General features: G+C 46.7%; 2 protein-coding genes across 8 annotated transcripts in view; one reads left to right on the top strand and one right to left on the bottom strand.

Annotated features, from left to right (window-relative positions):
- Window positions 1–17,244, top strand: part of cspg4 (chondroitin sulfate proteoglycan 4) — a 37,719-nt gene extending 20,475 nt beyond the window's left edge. The window contains exons 2-11 of the mRNA XM_049722557.1: window positions 4,019–4,182; window positions 4,438–7,992; window positions 8,878–9,057; window positions 9,132–9,407; window positions 11,104–11,280; window positions 12,967–13,165; window positions 13,247–13,378; window positions 13,578–13,738; window positions 14,351–14,534; window positions 14,859–17,244. Coding sequence (XP_049578514.1) covers window positions 4,019–4,182; window positions 4,438–7,992; window positions 8,878–9,057; window positions 9,132–9,407; window positions 11,104–11,280; window positions 12,967–13,165; window positions 13,247–13,378; window positions 13,578–13,738; window positions 14,351–14,534; window positions 14,859–16,723 — 6,893 coding nt within the window. The 3' untranslated portion in view covers window positions 16,724–17,244. The remainder of the gene's footprint in view (window positions 1–4,018; window positions 4,183–4,437; window positions 7,993–8,877; window positions 9,058–9,131; window positions 9,408–11,103; window positions 11,281–12,966; window positions 13,166–13,246; window positions 13,379–13,577; window positions 13,739–14,350; window positions 14,535–14,858) is intronic.
- lingo1a (leucine rich repeat and Ig domain containing 1a) overlaps window positions 1–18,401 on the bottom strand; it is a 162,040-nt gene that overhangs the window by 139,254 nt on the left and 4,385 nt on the right. For 5 of the 7 annotated variants that reach the window (XM_049722578.2, XM_049722581.2, XM_049722579.2 and 2 more), the window contains exons 5-6: window positions 12,205–12,429; window positions 2,500–2,664 (exon numbers count right to left, since the gene is read on the bottom strand). The gene's annotated coding sequence lies outside the window, so the exon portion shown is untranslated. Of the gene's footprint in view, window positions 1–2,499; window positions 3,285–12,204; window positions 12,430–18,401 lie in introns of those variants that run through there. The other 2 variants (XM_049722582.2, XM_068651192.1) reach the window with 2 other exon arrangements.

The raw sequence follows: 18,401 nt of genomic DNA, 5'->3' as shown, positions 1-18,401 counted from the left end.
CTAGCAGTTGGCACGAGAATGTAGTTTTGGCCTCCTAGCTCCGAGTCTTCTAAGAAAAGCACAAAGGCAAACAAGAGGGGATTCTTTCACCATGTTCTTTGCACACTTTCTCTTTCACATTTTCTGACACTCTCCATTCAAGTGGTCGTAATTTTTGATTCGGGCCGCCGTGCACTCCTTGTCACTTTGGGTTTTGAAAAAGCAGAAAGCGGAGGAATTTTAACTGTAGCTCCCCCGCCGTGTCGCCGTGAGCCGGTTCTTTTCAGATGGGACCCCCTCCGTCCTCGCGGCGGTGGATCGGGGATGTGTCTCGAGCGATGCCGAGTCAGTCGGCTTTCAGGCAGCTGTGAGAAACGGCTCCTCCAACCCCGTAAAAGCGCGTCCCCGGCGACTTGTGAAAAGTTGGCGGCGGCGAGAAGGGGGTCCATATTCAGTAGTGCTGTCAAGCAATGCAGAGTTGTGGCCTTCCTCTCCACTGTGGAGTGACTCAAACTTTCCAACACTCTTGAGAGCGCAAACAAGATTTGAAAAGCGGATCCCCTCCAATTCAAAAACTGTATCAAAACTTTATCTTTGGGAAATAAATCATTTTGAACAACTCGGGAAACATACGGTATTTCGGACTGTGTTTCGGTGGAAGCTAAGCCAATCTGGATTCTGCAAATCCTCCCTTTTACAGACGACTCGGGGTATTTATTTCACGGTCTTTCCGAAGATCGATCGCAACGCGCCGCAGTCCACAAACCATCGAGGGGAAAGTAAACGATAGACCCTCATAAGAGCTTGCAAATCATGTTAACGATTGCGTATCGGGCTCCTCGGGAGCTCAAGCGGCGCATGTACATTCTTCTTAATAACAGGCTCTCCCTCGTGTAATTACCTAGAAGCCCTTGTGCCCTCGCACCACAGCCGCAGGAAACAAATGAGAAACATAAGTACTATTTATAGGCTTAAGCGCGAGGCGGGGTGGGGGGGCGGTTTGTTTGGATCCCGGGCGTTGTTGCTATGGCAAATTTGTGCTGGAGGAACAAACGCCCACTGTGCTTGCCACTGATTAAGATATTTAGGAAAATCTACATTCATGTTTCAAAGGACTATAAACAAACACAAGGTTGGTTCTAAAGACAGAAGGCACTGGCCGCCAGACATTTTGTTTTCACCTGCTGGCCCATCGACTCTTACCCACCAAAATGGTCATTATCAAACTGAACCGACAGATAAGCTAAAGTACGAGTAGAGCAGAGTAAATCCCGTCCAAGTCCGCTAAATGTCTTGCGACTTATGCGGCCCCTCAGTTGATCTTCCTTTTCCGGCCATGTGTTGGGAGACCCAAAAGAGCACGGAAAGACAAGAAGGAGGCGGCGAAGGAAAACAACAAGAGTCGTTCGTGAGGTTATACGTGAAAGCAGAGGAAGACTGTTTCGTGATCTTATTACCCGGCACGACGCCGTCAGCTCGAAACCTCGTAGTCCGAGGTGCTTGTCAACAGCTCGATGTGATGCGGCGAAACAAAACGAGCTTTTCTGTTGCCTTTCATGATGTAGATACGATTCATCGGGTGCAGCGGTGGCATGAAAATCACTTACAGAAGGCCTGAGAGTCAAACAAAGCGGTTCGTTTAAACAGATAGCATTTGGAAAATGGGTTCCTCCTGAATGCGGCGGATCTTTTTACCCGTCTCAGCGGGAGGAGGGGGGGGGACTAATCAATTCCAGGTACGGAAAGTGGCGCAAACGCGGCAAAATGTCTTCCTCAAGACTCGAGCGAGATGAATTTCAAGCGGAAAATCCTCGGGCGCAATTGTCTTGGCATCGCTTCCCTCCTCCGGCGTTTTATCCTTGCGCTCGGCGAACAATCCAACAAAAAGCTCAGCTGTGAGAAGCGCAGAGCTCATCGAGCTTTTCTTTGTTAATGCTATTGCTAGAAGAAAAGACCATTTCCCGTCTAAGTAGCGATCTCGGCCCGGAGGCTCCGGCGCAATTAGTCGTTCGTCGTGAGTACCTTGGTTTCGCCTTCACGGGATGAATGTCTCGGATTCACACTTATTGTTAAAATACTTCTAGAAACTCAACTTTCACTTATTAGCGGTTGGCCATGTGCAAATTTTTGGGGGTTCATTTCTACAAACTAGCCCCATAAACAATGTGTAACAAGCTAGTTAGCTATTATAGCAATTTTTTAGCTAGCTTTTAATTTCTACAAACTAGCCGCATAAACAATGTATGTATGACAAGCTAGTTAGCTATTATAGCTATTTTTATAGCTATCTGCGAGTAGTCATTTAGTAGCAAATTTCAAAACTAAAACAAAAGTGACATGGCAAGAAGCAGAAGAAGTCAACACGACAGAAGTCTAATCACCAGCAATTATCTAAGCTGGGTTTCATTTTATGTTTACGCAACATGTGGTGCCGTTTAAAACAGTTGCCTGGGATATTTATTTTAGGGAGGCAACAACAGTCATTTTGCTCGAGCTCGCCTCTGAATAATGGAGACTCACCGCTGGTCTTGAGTCGGCTCAACGCAGCCTTGGAAGCACAAACAGATGCCTCTCGGTCCAATCTCCCAAGCACGGGCGTGACCATGGAGGCTTTTGCTTCCGTCCTTGCTGACGACAAACCAATTGTCCTGGTTTCTGTTTACTCTGCCCATCAGTGAAAGTTCACTCAAAGGATGAAAAAGGACAAACGCAACCATCAGTTTGATTGCAGTTGAAAAGTTCCAAAAACTAACAACTGAAGATTTTTGCAGTATTTCTGGACTTGCTGCTCTTCAACAGGTTCATTAGCCACTTTCAAGCTGCCTTCCCAGCAAATTGGAGTAGTTCTACTTCGTAATCTAACATTGATTTTTTTTTGGGGGGGAGTGTGGGTGGCTTCAAAGCCGGAGTGAAGAGAGAACATGAGGAGGAAAAGCTTGAGCAGATAGTTGAACCCAAAACCTTTCGACTGCAAAGCATGCCACGATGAAAATTGTGCTGCTTAGAGAAACAAATATAATCACTTTCAAACCGTAGCAAAACAAGCTTGTATCTATGCTAGCAAATCATATACAGGCATTAGACTGAGCTAGCGCCAACTCACCCAAGTTCCTCTAAGTAGTGTAAATTGAGAATTAAGTAGAAAAATAATCAATTAAATTAATAAATTGAGAACTGATTAATGTATTTTTCACACTGGAGTCCAGGGCAGGAAGATTTTTTTCGCCGGTCTAATTAATTATTTTAATCGTCGTCATGCATGAAAAACAGACGTAACACTGTACTGACTACTAAAATTTAACTACGGTAAATAATACCATAAAAATACACAAGTACAGTAACAATTACTTCCCCAAACTGGCAACAAGTAAATATTACGTATCGCACTGACGTCATGAATTATTTTCTCCCACGTTAGCCTCTTTATCGAATGTGACCGTTTAACATCTTCTGCATTATCACCTAACCACGACGGAGTGTTTAATTCCGCTATGTTGAGAATGCACCCCCTGGCAGCATGCCCACCAATCTGTTGATGTGAAGGGGAATAGTCTCATGGGAAAGTCCTTAGCATCCAGAACCCATTGCTATTTCCTACGAGCTTCTGTATCGGGAGCCATCTCGTAACTTTTGGAAAGACCCGCCCCCCCACCCTCTCCGTAAAAGTTCAGGGGAAACCCAGATTGCGGAAATGGTTGTCTTTGGCATTGATCCAGCGTCATCTTGGCTGCTCAAGAGGAAATAATTGAATTCCTTCATGGGTTTCTGCATTTGCCGAGGGCCCTGGGAGCGCCGTTGAATGCTGAATTTGCATCCCGTTGGAAAGATAAAGGATGGAGAGTGTGTCCTCACAAGGGGTTATGACTCATAAAGTCCTTAAAGGCTGGAGTACCTTGTCTGGAGAAGGATGCGAGACAGTACGCTGCAACGAAAATTAAAACACTGCACTTGTGGTCTCATCTCAATGAAGTGGCAAGTTTTGATTGCCTGCTTCCTTTCACTTTTGTAAATTTTTATGAACCAATTTTCTTCTTTGCAGAATCCTACTTTGGGGACAGCTTCTGCAGTATCCAAACCTTCCAAGATGTCTCCAGCTTCCACGTGACGCTACAGTTTAAGACAAGTCGGAGAAGTGGGCTGCTGCTCCTGGCTGCTGGAATGGAGGATTATCTGTTCATTGAGCTGCTAAATGGCAAAATACAGGTGAGCAGATGCCTTGGAGGAGATGGAAATGGAATGGAGCTTGAATTTTCTGAAGCAGTCAACAAATGCAAGATTTCTGCCTAAGTGTCCTGGTTGCGACCTTTATGAAGGACCATAACCATTTTGCAATAATAGTTTAGTAAAGTTGGTGACCAATCAGTCGATCATACAAAAAGCCATATTAATTAAAAAGCATGATGTCAAAAACTAATCAATGAAGTTCATGTTGACAAAAATGTTGTCATGTTTCCGTAGGCTCGTATGAACATGGGCGCAGGCGAGGTGATCCTGTCATCATCCGAAGGTGTCCAGCTGAATAACCTTCTGGAGCACAAAGTTTCCCTCACAATGCAGGATGAAAAGCTCACCATGACGATCGACGAGCTCTTCTCCACCTATGTCCCTCTTAACGACGACGGGGAGGAACTGAACATCGACCAGGGCATTTGGCTGGGAGGAACCGGAGATCTTGACACGCCCTACCTCAGCAATGCTATCCCGCCTTTCCGTGGCTGCATGAGCAACGTCAAATTTGAGTCACATGGGTTTGATATTCTCGGCACGCTCTTCAAACAATGCCATGACACAAAGGAATCCTGCAGCAGTGAGTTTGAAGCAGGCGACGGGGAGGCGACCAGTTTCAGCACTCCAGATTCGTTTGTCTCCTTCCCCACCTGGAGTGGGGCTAGTGGAGCTCCAAGAGTTTTGGAATTCCTCATGAAAACCACCATCGAGGATGCCCTTCTTGCCTTTCACCCGGGGAGAGATACGGACTTCATCGCTATCGGTGTCGTGAAAGGCTACCTTAAAGGTGTGCTGGACTACGGCAAGGGCATGGAGGTGCTGGAGAACAACGAGGTGCAGCTGGATGATGATCAATGGCATCGAGTTAAGGTCCAGGTCAGTCAGGATTTGTTTGACATCAACATAGACAGCCAGATCGTCTCCCTTCCTCTCGACTCGACTCAAAGCCTGGACTTGGTGGGGAACTTATATTTAGGAGGCATTCAAGCTAAAATGAAGGATGTTTTTCGCGAGAGTGACTTATTAAATCGCGCAGAAGAAGAGATGACTGCCGAGTCTTTTATCGGATGTTTTGGGGAGATCAAAGTTAATCAGAAGGAACGAAGCCTACAGGACGCTCTGGTGACCAAAGACGTTCACGTCAAGTGTGAAGGCGAGGACTATGACTATTCCACTTACTACGACGTCGATGCAACAACGACCTCCCCGCCGCCTAGTACGCAGTACGTCGATATTGAAACGACCGAAACGCATTGCTACCCAACAGACGACACGCCAGATATCTTCAAAAACGTGACCAAGCTCCTTGATGTATTCCCGCTGCTCGTGCCAGAAGCCGGAGAGGTTCTCCTTGATATTGACCACCTGCGCCCGACCTTTGACCTTAGCGCCGCAGGTATGCGTCAGTCCCAGATCATCTTTTCTCTCAAGAGCGACCCGTGGTATGGCCTGCTCGACATGGACATCACTACAAAACGCACAAAAAAATTCACTCTTTTGGATGTCGTCAACCAGAAAATCAAGTATATGCACGATGGACATGAAAGAAACGCAGATCAGATTCACCTCGACGTGGTTGCTAGCAGTAACGGCGACCTCCCCGAATGTCTTAAAACACCTCAAAGTTACGTGCTACCCGTTACAATCGTTCCTACTGAAGACATTCCACAACTGAGCGGAGAAGAAATCACCATCTCAGAGAACGGCAAGACTCGCTTGAGCCCCGGTCTCCTCAAAATCCAAGAGTCCGACGCCCGTTGTGACAACTTGGTGATAACTGTGACGTCTGAGATTTCCGTTGAAAGTGGCTTCCTTGTAAAAAGTCAGGAACCAGAGCGAAGCATCTCAGAGTTTACCTGCAGGGATCTAAAGGAAGGCAATATCTACTATGTGCACAAAGGGGGGCAAGTCAATGAAATGACCTTGGAAGTATCAGATGGTCAATCTGCCAGTCACTCTGCATCTTTCAAGTTGGTTCTCACACAGCCTCATGTAACAGTTGTGACCAACACTGGACTTCTCCTGGCTCAAGGCAGCAACGCTTCCATCGGCGTTCACAATTTGGCGGTCCTCTCGCACCCTCGCCACGGCGATGTCATTTATAACGTCACCCAGCCGCTCGTCTACGGGGAACTGAAGATCATGACGAGTGATGGGATGTTAAAACCAGTCTCCGAGTTCCATCAGTCCGATCTGGATAAAAACTACCTGAGGTACTTCAGCACCGATTCCAGTAACCAAGAAGACGTGGTCGTTGAACGGATTCAGTTTGACACGCACTTGGGAACGTTCTCCCTCAGGAATAACACCTTTTTAGTTAAGATCATGCCTTCGCCAGTCAAAGTCTCCATCCTGGTGCCAATGGAGATGCAGGCCGGTGAAGAGCTAGTCATCGGACACACGGAGCTTCAAGCTGAGGTGACAGGGAGAAACCCAGACCCGGAAAGTATCAAGTATATTCTCATCAAGCCTCCAACCCTGGGTAGTCTCCAGTTACTGGACACCGAGTTAAACGAAGGTGACACCTTCACCCAGAGAGACATTTTGGACAATTTTATCAGCTACAGAGTCTTTTCGCGAAAAGCCGTTGATGCTACAGATCAATTCCAGTTCAAAGTTTTCGCCGAGGATCAGTACTCGCCTTTATACACATTCCAAATTAGCATCCGTGCTGATTCCGACGCGCCGGTTCTGACCAATGAGGTGCTAATCGTCCAACATGGCGGCGAGGAGGTTTTAAACAAAAACTATCTTTGGGTGGAATCGACCGGCTCTTCGGATTTCGTGTTCCAGATAAATGAAGAGCCGAAGCACGGACGACTCATAAGGGACTCCCCTCCGGGGCAGCCTCGATTTGAGGGGGCCATTCGAGTGTTCAGTAATGAAGACCTCCAACTTGACAGACTCATATACCAGCACGATGGGTCCAACACAGATCAGGACGAATTCCACTTCACGGTGTTCGATCAGGGATCAGACAGGTTTGGAATTCAGGAAGCGATACGAGATGTTTTCAGGATATCTATCCAAAGCAAGAACCAACACTCTCTACTGCAGGTTGTGGACAAAGTTTTCAACGTTGTCCGCCATGGGCAGCGCCTGCTAACGACGGACGATATCCAGTTCATGGATGCCTACTCAGGCTTCAATGATTCCCAGATTGCCTACGCTCGCGAGGGGATCCTTTCCGGCAATATTGTGGCCGCACAGAATCCCTCACAATCCCTTTACCGTTTCACTCAAGCCGACCTGAGAGATAAAAAAGTTCTCTTTGTTCACCAAGGGGCGGATCAGGAACGCTTCCCGCTGCAGGTGTCTAACGGCTTTCACAAAACAAGCGTTCTGCTGCAGATTCAAGCCGGCGAAGCCTACCTGAACGTGGCGAGCAATATGGCCGTCGTCATTGACCACGGAAGCACCAAGACACTTGACACCACCTTGCTAAGCGCCACGTCCAACATGGACATCAGGGATGAGCGCGAGATTAAATTTGAGGTGACGTCACCTCCCAGTGAGGGCAGGATTATTGTAAGTGGGATCGAAGCACAAGAATTCACCCAGGAGGACCTGAATAAGGGTGTCGTGTCTTACGAGCATAATTACGAGAGCCTGAGGTCCAAAGATGCCTTTGGCTTCACGGTCCGAGCAAGAGGACAATCCGATGAGGACACGTTCAGAATTAAAATAATCAAACAAGGTTCTCTGCCCGAGCCTGAAGTCATAACCAACGCAGTCATCGTTTCCTACGAGGGCGAGCACACTGTCGTCAACTCTGATTTTCTCAAGGTAATTCCATCGTACCCTGCTGTGGTTCAACCATTTCAATTTCTTCACGTTGCCTGTCCGTGACAGAATAATCTTTATCTTGAGGAGGATGTATACGTTGATTGGACGTGATTCGGGCAGCTTTTTATCAAACGGCTTACCGCAGCAATAACTGGTCTCTAATTGACATGGCAGCCACATGAAAGCGGCACCAAATGTGACGGCGCAGCCACTGCTTTTAATCTGGTTTATTTACTAAATTGCAGTCTGCTAAGTGTGGAAAACAGAGCATAGCGTATCCCGTGGGGAGCTTCCCTGAGTCATTTGTGAGGGCCTGCCTGCAGTTCATCTGGAAAGCAAACTAATGGGATTCAAATCAAGCGTCAAGTCTAAAACAAATTACAGTATGGAACTTGAATTTGAGCTTAATGAAGAGCAATTTTTGATAACAAAACTACTCAAATCCAGAGCATACATGACATAACTTTCCAGAGTGGGAATGAAATGAATCTAAAAATGTCTGCCTTGGTCTTCCCAGAGGTAAAAATATTTGTCTGGGCTTTTTGGAAGTGCATCTAAAATATTTCCTACAATACTATGAAATGCAAAGTAGTGTGATGTAAAAAATAGTGAAAGGGAGCCATGACTGCTAAACAGGCTCGAGGCTCCGGGGAGCTGATTAAAAACTTCTCAGAGTCGGATGATCGTAAATCCGTCTGATGTAAATGTGTGACATGACACGGGCGTCACGGCCGTGGCCCAATTTTCCATACAAGTGTTAATGATGTTGAAAATTCTTTTTGCACTCCAGAATTACTGACAGGAAATACCACCCGGCTCCAATTTTAATGAATTGGATTTTGACATCTCTTAGCGAGCGATAACCTTGTGGTACATTTTCCGTAGGTGGAGCAAGACAACATTGGGCCTGCAGAAATAGTGTTCACCATCAAGGAACCGCCTCGCCTCGGTCATGTGGTCAAGCTGTCCAACGGCACAGACTCGCCAGTCCTCGACTATATTCAGTCGTTTACGCAGGAGGACGTTGATCACGGGCGCATCCTCTATGTTTCTGCATCGGTCCAGGTGTGTCCATCAACCCTTGTCAGATGTTTGTTTTTTTCTTAGCGTGACGTACTTGAGGTTCCCTGTCCTTCCAGGGTGTGGACGCCTTGACCTTGGATGTCAGCAACGGTCTCACCACAGTGGAGGACCTGCGCATGAAGGTGAACATCGTACCTCGAATCATCCCCATCCAGTCCCTCAACTTAACCGTGAAGGAAGGCTTCAGCAAGGTCGTCAACGACAAAGTCATCAACATCTCGCACCCCTTCTACACGTCCTTCAACATCGAGTTTGTCGTGGAAGAACCGCCAAAGCATGGGGAGATCCGTTTCCAAGATGGAGATGAGCTGACTTATTTCACATGGGAAGAGGTACGGCGGGGAAAGATTTCGGGGAGGGGGAGGGGTTTATTTTTCCAAAGTGAAGTCACCTTTATCAGACCATCTCATTCATTGCTGTTGTAAAGTATCCGAGAGTGTTTGTCCATGAGCAATCATCGTTTCCCGGGTAACCAGTGAACACAAGTTGTTGTGTTGTGTCTTCCGTCGCTTGGAGGAAAATATTAAAAACGCACCAGAAGTCACCGATGGAAAATCAGAAACCCCAGAACGTCACCGCAACGTTTAGCTCGTCAGACTTCGGCGCTCCCGCATCCAGCCCTGGCCTGCATCTTTCTCTTAGCTTCTGGAAAAACTGACACTGGTTTTCTTTGGAGCAGCCAAAAAAAAAAAAAACTGGCGGCGCGCATTCCTATAATGGAGCTCACGCAAACCACCCGTGATTTGTTCGCGGAGAAATCACAAAAGGAAAAAAAACTCTACAGAGGGGAGGGCAGCATTGATACGTTGCGCCAAAAAACAAAGCTCATTGTTTTCCCTCTCGGAAATATTTTATGTAAGCTCTTCTTATTTTTACGGCCACGCTCCCAAATGAACAGCACATTGCGCCGCTGGAGCCAACTGTAATTTTTGACTCTTTTCCACAAGTTGAACAGTTCCCAAGCTCCTTTCCGGGAGACCGGCAGATCGACGTGTGTGTGTCAGCGTGCGTGTTAGCATGCATGTTAGTGTGTGCGTTAGCGTGTGCGTATGTGTTAGCGTTTGCGATCATGTTCTTAACTGAAGTTCGCAGAGGTTATAGGAGTCAAGAGTATTACAGAAAGTCTCGTATGAGTAGGTGAAATAAATCAGACGTGGCAGCTCCCAGCAAGGAATCCATATCTGCTCATGTCGTTTTTCTCCTCCAATAGACCTTCACTTAAATCAGTCCTTCCTATTAGGTGTAGAATGGCCTCATGAGGACAAAAATATTGGGACAACCAGATTTACAAAATAATAAAAAGCCAACTAAACATGGTGAGCTAATCCTTTAGATGCGAGATTCGCTGACAAAGAAGAAACGATTGTGTCGTGTAAATATCACAGTAGCAGTCTAACGAGCGCACCGACTTGACTTTTGGTGACTCTGCTCTGTCGGTAACGACCTAGCTTGTTATTCCAGAAGCGAGCTGTCACGTGGGGATCCATTTGCCACTTCCCGCTCCCCAAAGCGTCTTTTCTCGTCGGAGCACTTTACCGCCTTTTATCGAGATGAATGTCCCGCTGTCGTCTTTGGCGTGTGGGCTGTCTCAAGTGTCAAAATGGCTCCCGTCGAACAGGACTTAGAGGCCGAGCGACAGAAAGATGTGGCCCTTCTTTCTTTCGAGAGTGGACCCTGCCGTAGGTGGCGCTTTCCATGGCGGCTCAATTGACAGCCGGTGACTGATTCCTTTGTGTTTGGGTCTCCTCCCACAGAGACGATGTCACTCGTCCCTTTGACTTTGTCTCGGCGCAGCGCGGCAAATAATAGTGGTGACTGTAAAATTACACGGGCTCCCAAACATCTCTATACATGTCTGTCATACAGTTCTAGGACACACTCGAGGCCATCAACATTAGTCCACCGTAGTACCCGAATCTGAAAATATGAATTTGAAGTGACTCCGGGATGGAAACAGTGTCGAGCAGAAGCCATTTTTTTCTGCAAGCCCCCACAAAATGCAACAATGTCCTTTCCGTCCGCCCCCAGATCAAAAAGGGCCAGATCTACTACGTGCACGACAGCACCGAGAGCACCGTGGACAACTTCACCGTCTCCGCCTCAGCTTATGAGATTGACCGCCGCAGCCTCGCCGTCACCGTGGCCGTCACCATCCGGCCCATGAACGACGAGCCGCCCTTAGTGACACGCAACACCGGGCTGGAGGTAAGGTTCTATCTCGAAAATTCCCGTCGCTGCTTTTGTAAGAACATGCTGTTTATGTTTGCTCACAAATATATCATCGTATGCAGTCTGTCAAATAGTTTGTTTTGACCGTGGTCCAAATTTGGATGAGTTCCTTCATACTTTGGAGTCTTGGGAAGACTCGGGCGTAATCAGCTCCCGCAACTGGAAAGCAAGCGTGTCATTCGGCCCATTCCATCCCTCCTCCTGCGGCTCCCCATCTCCCAGGCAACCCATATTTTGGGAAAAACCACCATTTGATGATGAGCCATCCGACGTGCGGCAAGCTGCGAGTAATAAGTGTGCGCTGACCTCTGAAGCCCGCCATCAGACGATGACGACTAACATGGGCTCAGCTCGGGCGCTGTTCGGACTCATCCTTGATCCCTTTTGCGTAGTCTTCTGGTCTCAGCTAGCAGTTAAGCACACCAGGGGTGGGCAACCTACTGTGAGAACTTCGATGGAGCCCGCCATGCAGTTCGCAAGTCAAAAATAAAATCTCAAGTCAACTGGTTTTAAAGTTATTAAAATTACTACAAATATGAGAAAATACCTTTGAAGTTTAGTTCCCAGGGTATTTATTTAGAACTGACTATGCTAGCTATGAGGAGTCTTAATTGTGATCTTTGTTGACACTTTATGCTCCGCTATCCTCAACCACAAGTCCCACCAGATTAATTAAGATTTATTTTTTGGAAGTTGGTCCAACAAAAAAAATGGCTCATTTTTCTGGTTACAGGAAAATTGTCACTTGTTGCTAGGCAGAATTCACTCTCCACAAGAAGCCAATTTACAAAATAAATCTCAATCACACAGTACCAGCAGATAAAGTGTGATTAGTTGAAACATTCCATCTATAATGGTAGAACATGGCATATTTAAGGGTAGAAAAGACTTCCAACTCACCATTTTGTCGTTTCCAACATGGCCACAGGCATCAAGTTAAGTTGATATCACTTGTTCGCGTTCATTGACTTGTTCCACTTTTGACAAAGTGCAAAGTGTATGCAGGTCAAAGTCCAGATTCAGGAAAGGGTGGTTTCAATCCAAGATGTCGCCTCAAAGACAAGAGGAAGCGCTCCATGCTCAAGTTGTTTCTCCAGTATTTAAACGTGCACTGCATTAATATGCCTGAGGGAGGGATATGTCATTAATTTTGTGTGAGCTTATTGGTTTTATGTCATCCATTCATTTACGTGGAGAACGTATCGATCCATTCATTTGAAAAAGCATGTAGTCTTTTTTTTGTTTTAAATGCACCTGGTCATTCAGTCTCATTATCAACACATGCTTGTGAAGCGGCCCAATGTCGCCATCTAGCGTCACTTTCTAAAACTACAAGATGACATCAGGAGCCGTTTCTGTTGATTTTACTTTAGTTTATATTTTATTCGTTATTCTAATATTACTTTCACATGAAATACAATGTTTTATGCTCAAATCAAACTAAATAAAACATTTTAGAAGGTAAAAATGAAAAAAGTATTTTTTAATTTAAAATAAAATTTAAGATAAACCACACAAAAATATCCGTGTATTTATAAAACTAAAAATATTAAATGAAATCCAAAAAAAAAAGTAAAAATAACACACCACTCAAATAGTCTTAAAAAAGAAATGTTTATTATACAAATATATTCCGTCGATAACACATCTATATCACATCAGGTCCTCGCCGGCGAGGAGGCAGACATCACGTCCAGCATGCTGAGAACTGAAGACGGCGACACTGCCGCCGAGGACATCTATTACACGGTGGATACGGTCACCAGCGGAATGGTGGCCTTCAAAGACTTCCCCGATGAGACCGCCGTCAATTTCACACAGACCCAAATTGATAACGGGGAAATCATCTTCATTCACAAGGGTAACGACTCGCGCCCAACTGAACGTTCTGATCCATCCGTACACATTTCTGTATTTCAAACTCAACCTTGTGTGTCTCCAGGTGACCAGTCCGGTGGTTTCAGCTTCACTGTGTCGGACGGCCAACACACGTCTCCACTCCACACATTTGTGGTCACAGCCAGGCCGCTCACCATCACCATGGTAACGCAAGAGGAGCTCATGGTGTTTCCAGGTGAGATGTCCACATCAGCAAATATCCAGTGAGGGAGTTTTAGTAGGTTGAAATAGAATCAAGAAGCTTTTTTATTTTTATTTGATGGCTTCATAAGCACATCACATATGAAATGATAAAACATCGACAAAACTGACTCTGGAGTCTGCTGAACGACACTGCTTGGAAGTTAATTTTCCACCGATTAACGCCCGTGCAGGAACAAGACAGCCTATCACGAGTGCTAATCTGGGTGCCGTGACTAACGAGGACGGAAACGAGATCATCTATTCGTTGCTCCAGCCTCCTCGTTTGGGAAGACTCATCCTGGCTAACGACAAGAATCAAATGGAGGAAATCAACCGCTTCTCCCAAACTCAGGTGAACAAGGATCAAGAATTATAGCACGCTATATCTGATCTTGCTGAAATTAGCCAGTTGAGTGAGCCAGCGATCTCCCCGCCCCCTTTACTGCTTGACCAATGGGGCAGAGCCGATAAAAACTAATGGAAAGCAAGTTTCTGTCGCATTTGGAGCAAAAACAAATCATTCTTGCCGGTTTCAAACCTTGACAGCTCGATTGTCAGTGTTTTCTGATAGAAAACGAAAGAGCAAAAGTGAGAGAGAGGGAGAAAGTTTAAGAAAAAAAAGAAAGAAAAGAAAGAAAAAAGAAAGAAAAAGTAAAAGAAAAGAAAGAAAAAGTGAAAGAAAGAGAAAAGGAGTTGAGTTCAGGACATGGCGAGCGCAGAAAAATAGACACAAGCCGCCACATTCCGATGGTCAGTCTTGAGATGCCGGGGCGCCAATTTCCCTGTAATTCTTTTCAACCTCCAGGGGGAAGGAGATGTAGGCAGAAAAATGTCAGCTGAGCTCTCCAAAGTAACAAAAATAATGAGCTCTGCTTATAGATGGGCCTTTGGAAACGTTGACAAATTCAATTCAAGACAAACTACTGTCCAAGTGTACATCCTCAATCCGTATCTTTGTCCTCAGCTGGAATCTGGAGCGGTCTTCTATGAGCACCAGCTGCCCGAGAAGCCCTTCTGGGTGGTGAGGGACTCAGTGGAGCTCGTTATGTCCTCCCACCCTGCCCCGGATGTCCGTGACGTGCTACCCATCACCATCTCCTACTACGCAACGCATAGCAACATTTCTTCACAGATGTGGAGGAACAAAGGTGAATGTCTCTTTCTCTAGCTAGCTAGTAGCTACCTGTTTTTTCGGCTAGCTAGGTACAAATAGTAACAACAACCTTAGGTTGGCTCCTGCTGTGCTCAACACGACTCGCTCCTAAGTCATAATCACAGCCTCCATGATGGCAAACAAGTTACACTTCTGTTATAAGAAGTATCGCTTTCACAAAAGGGATGAGGAAAGCCATGCTAATTATTAAGCTAACAAGACTAAACAGCTAGTATGTAGCGTACCCATCCACGAGGACTGCGGCCGCCACATTTGTGACCGAATCCCCCTTTGTAATGTGCTCATTGTTTCCACGCAGGTCTGGAAATCGTGCAAGGCCAGAGGAAAACAATCGATGATTCCATCTTTGATGCTTCCAACCTCCAGGCCAGCCTTCCTGAGCCAGAGAGTGCAGATGTGGTCTTTGAGATCAAACGTTTTCCCAATCATGGACGCATCACCCTGGGAGGTCGGGACATACCCCGGGATTCACCTTACTTCACACAGGGGGATGTGACCCGCAGAGAGCTGGAATATCTTCATGATGACTCGGTGGCTTCCTCAGATAGCTTTTCCTTCAGGGCCCGCCTGAGGAGTCGGGCTGACGGTGTGACATCCGACTCTGTGGTCCTAGAGGAGATTTTTAATGTTTCCATCAAACGACGGGGATCGGAACCCCCTGAGCTCGTCACCATTGACCAGCTGCTGGAGGTTCTACAAGGGTCTATGATCATTGTCACCAAGAAGCATCTGAACACCCAGGATGAAGACAGCCCCCCAGATGAAGTCCATTTCAAGGTTACCAAACCCCCAAGAAACGGGCACCTGGTTGACGCCCGCACCATGGACATTCTCTCCGAGTTCACCCAAGAGATGATCAACAACGAGCAGGTGGGCTTTCACAGCGACGGCAGCCTCGCAAACGGCTTTGTGGAATTTGTCGTGTCCGACGGGGAACATCAGACGGCGCCACAGACGCTTCACATCGGAATCCTCGCTCGCACCCTCATGCTGGACAAAGCCCCAGAGATCAAGGTGAAGCAGGGCGACGACGAGACTCTGGTGACCGAGGAGATGCTGAGAGCCACCACCGGTGGTCCCGTGGAAGAAGACGTCCTCTACAAGATCACAAGCGTTCCGAAGTACGCAGCGGTCATGGTCGACCGGCAACCCACGTCGGCCTTCACCCAGACACAGATCAAGGAAGGAAGAGTCAGCGTACGCTTCGTCAAGTCCACTTCGCCCCGCGACAGCGTTGCCTTTGTCGCTCGGAGTCGGGCGGCCAATGCGTCATCAGTCCTCAACATCACGGTGCAACCCTTAGCCAAGATTGCCCAGGATCCCCTACTACCACAAGACTCTCTTGTTCAGGTGGACGGGAAGCTTTTGGACGCAACGGCCTTGGCCAACAAGACCAGGACCTCCCCTACGTTCACAGTCATCCAGCAGCCGCGGGGCGCTCGATTCGTCAGGTCTGGCGGTCCCGGCGCAGGCCAGCCCGTGGACTCGTTCAGCCAGCGGGACCTGGATGAAGGGCGCGTTGCTATGGAAATTCCAAAAAGTTCCTCCGGGTCCCAAGATGGGCCCACTCAGGATGAGGCCCGCTTCTTACTCAAGGCTCATGGGGTACCGCCGGCGGAGTGCGTGCTGTCCTTCCAAACCGGCCCTTACAATGCCTCAGGCGTCTACCCTGCCACTCTACTGAAGGTCCCTTCAGAGACCCCAACAAAGGACGGGAAGGACAAACCCAACGTGGCCGCGTACCCCTTCCCAACCACCGAAAACCCTCGCTGGAAAGCCAACCGGGACCAAGCCCATTGGGACGGCCATACCACCGCAACGCCGTCCGACAGCGGCTCTCACAGGAACCCCGTTGTTTCTCGACGCGGCAACATTTGGTCCATTCTCATCCCCATCCTGGTCATTCTCATCCTCCTGCTCCTGGCAGCCCTCTTGGCATACTACCTGGTCCGTAAAAACAAGACGGGCAAGCACAATGTCCAGACGGCGGCGGCAGCCAAGCCGAAAAACGGCGAGGTAGCCGGCACGGAAACCTTTCGCAAAACAGATCCGGCCAATAACATCCCCATGTCCAACATGGATTCCAAGGAGGCCGACCCAGAGCTGGTGCAGGACTGCCGGACGACAACTCCGGTCTTGAAAAAGAACCAGTACTGGGTTTGAGACTCTTAACCAACCCTCCCCTCCCTGACCAACACCACCCTTGCCCCAGCTAGAGGTGGACCCTCAAGCGTTTGGAGCGCTCCAAGTCTTCTCAGTATTAAAGACTTCACTTGTCGCCACAGCAGTTTGATGGATTTTTCTTCTTGGACGCAAACAGCCGCATACTTCTCTCGACTCAACTGTGGACTGATTCTCAGGCAACAAAACACTGAATCGTTGTTTGGCAAGGCGAGAGGCTTTCTTATCTTCCAATGCCATGTACTATATTTATTTTATCATTCCTTCAAGGGCACAAGTGACATAAACATGATCCGTGTTTGCAAAAAAAGAAAATATTCTCGGTGTGCTCGACCATTTTCAATCAAAGGCTCGCATTGCTTGTTCACAGTTTTGATCGTCGATTCGCTTTCAGCTCATGAGGTGAGCTGTTTCGTGCACGTACGGTAAATGACGTAAACACATTTAGGTCCACAGTGACTGTTTTTGTTATTCTTGCCTTTAGACACCCCCAAAATGAGTTTTTGTTCCTGTGTAGACTTCCAACTAGAAGTTTTAGTTTTTTTTTTTTTAATGGCGTGTTGTCCAGGAGATTTCAAACTGCTTTTTGTCTCTTCTGTGCTTTCTCGTTTGTTTCTTTCTCCCTCACCCCACCCCACTGTCTCTCAGGGCTAAATTCATTTAAACATCATCACTCGTGACATTTTAGCAGCTTGTCTATTTGGAGGTAGAGGATTTGGTACTAAAAAAAAAAAAAAAAAAAAAAGAAAAAGATAACTAAACTTTCCAACGTGAATTTAGCTCCGAGTTTGGCAACACAAAGCGGACAGGAAGTTTGGTTTTAAGCAGATTTGGACGGAATTCTTCAGAAGCTTCTGGGTGCAGGGGTTGATCGGAATGGACGACAATTCGATCATTCAAAGCATTCCATAACTGTATGTAAGCTAAATATAGTCACGTACTGAGATAGATTTTTTTTTTAATATTGATGATTTTTACTTCTTTGTTCCTCTCGGATTGGGGGAATGAACTTGACCGGGGTCCCGACGGCTTATGGACCAGAGGCAGCATTTGATTCGATGATGCTAACAAATCAGTGTGATTTATGAAAATCCCAAAATATTTAAGCCACAGATGCTCAAAATGTATTATAATTTTAAAAAATGTGGTTGTTGTATCAGACATTTATCAATTTAGTACGTTCGGATGGGGGAGAAAGTTTTCCCACGCCCGAACTAGACTTTAAATGGTTTCTCCACTAAAGGAGTCAAAGTTCTCGTTTATGTTCCTTTTGTCATAGCGTTAAAAACGTAACTTTTTACCACGTACTGAAATGTCTTGACATCTTATGTTTTTTTTCAGTTGGCACAAAGCTCAGGAAGTGATGTGTTCAAGGACACTTTGCATTTCCTGTGAAATATTTGGCTTTTCTTATTTCTCACTTCCCCCTCCTCTTTCTCCCTTTTTGTGTAAATAATCTGTCTGTGTTTTTGCTGTATTCTAATTAAACGACATTAATGAAGACTAAGCGCCCTCCTCACTAGCTTGCTGCTGCTGCTCCCTTTTGTTTTCATCCAGAGTTTCATCAGCATCCCTCTTTTTGTTCATTCATTATTTATTATTTCTTTCATTGCCCTTACATCATCCCACACCTTTTTTCAAAGTTGAGCTTTCAAAGCAT

Source organism: Syngnathus scovelli, chromosome 6 (assembly GCF_024217435.2).
Source record: "Syngnathus scovelli strain Florida chromosome 6, RoL_Ssco_1.2, whole genome shotgun sequence".
NCBI classification, from domain to species: Eukaryota; Metazoa; Chordata; class Actinopteri; order Syngnathiformes; family Syngnathidae; genus Syngnathus; species Syngnathus scovelli.
This window is presented reverse-complemented; position numbering and strand designations above follow the sequence as displayed.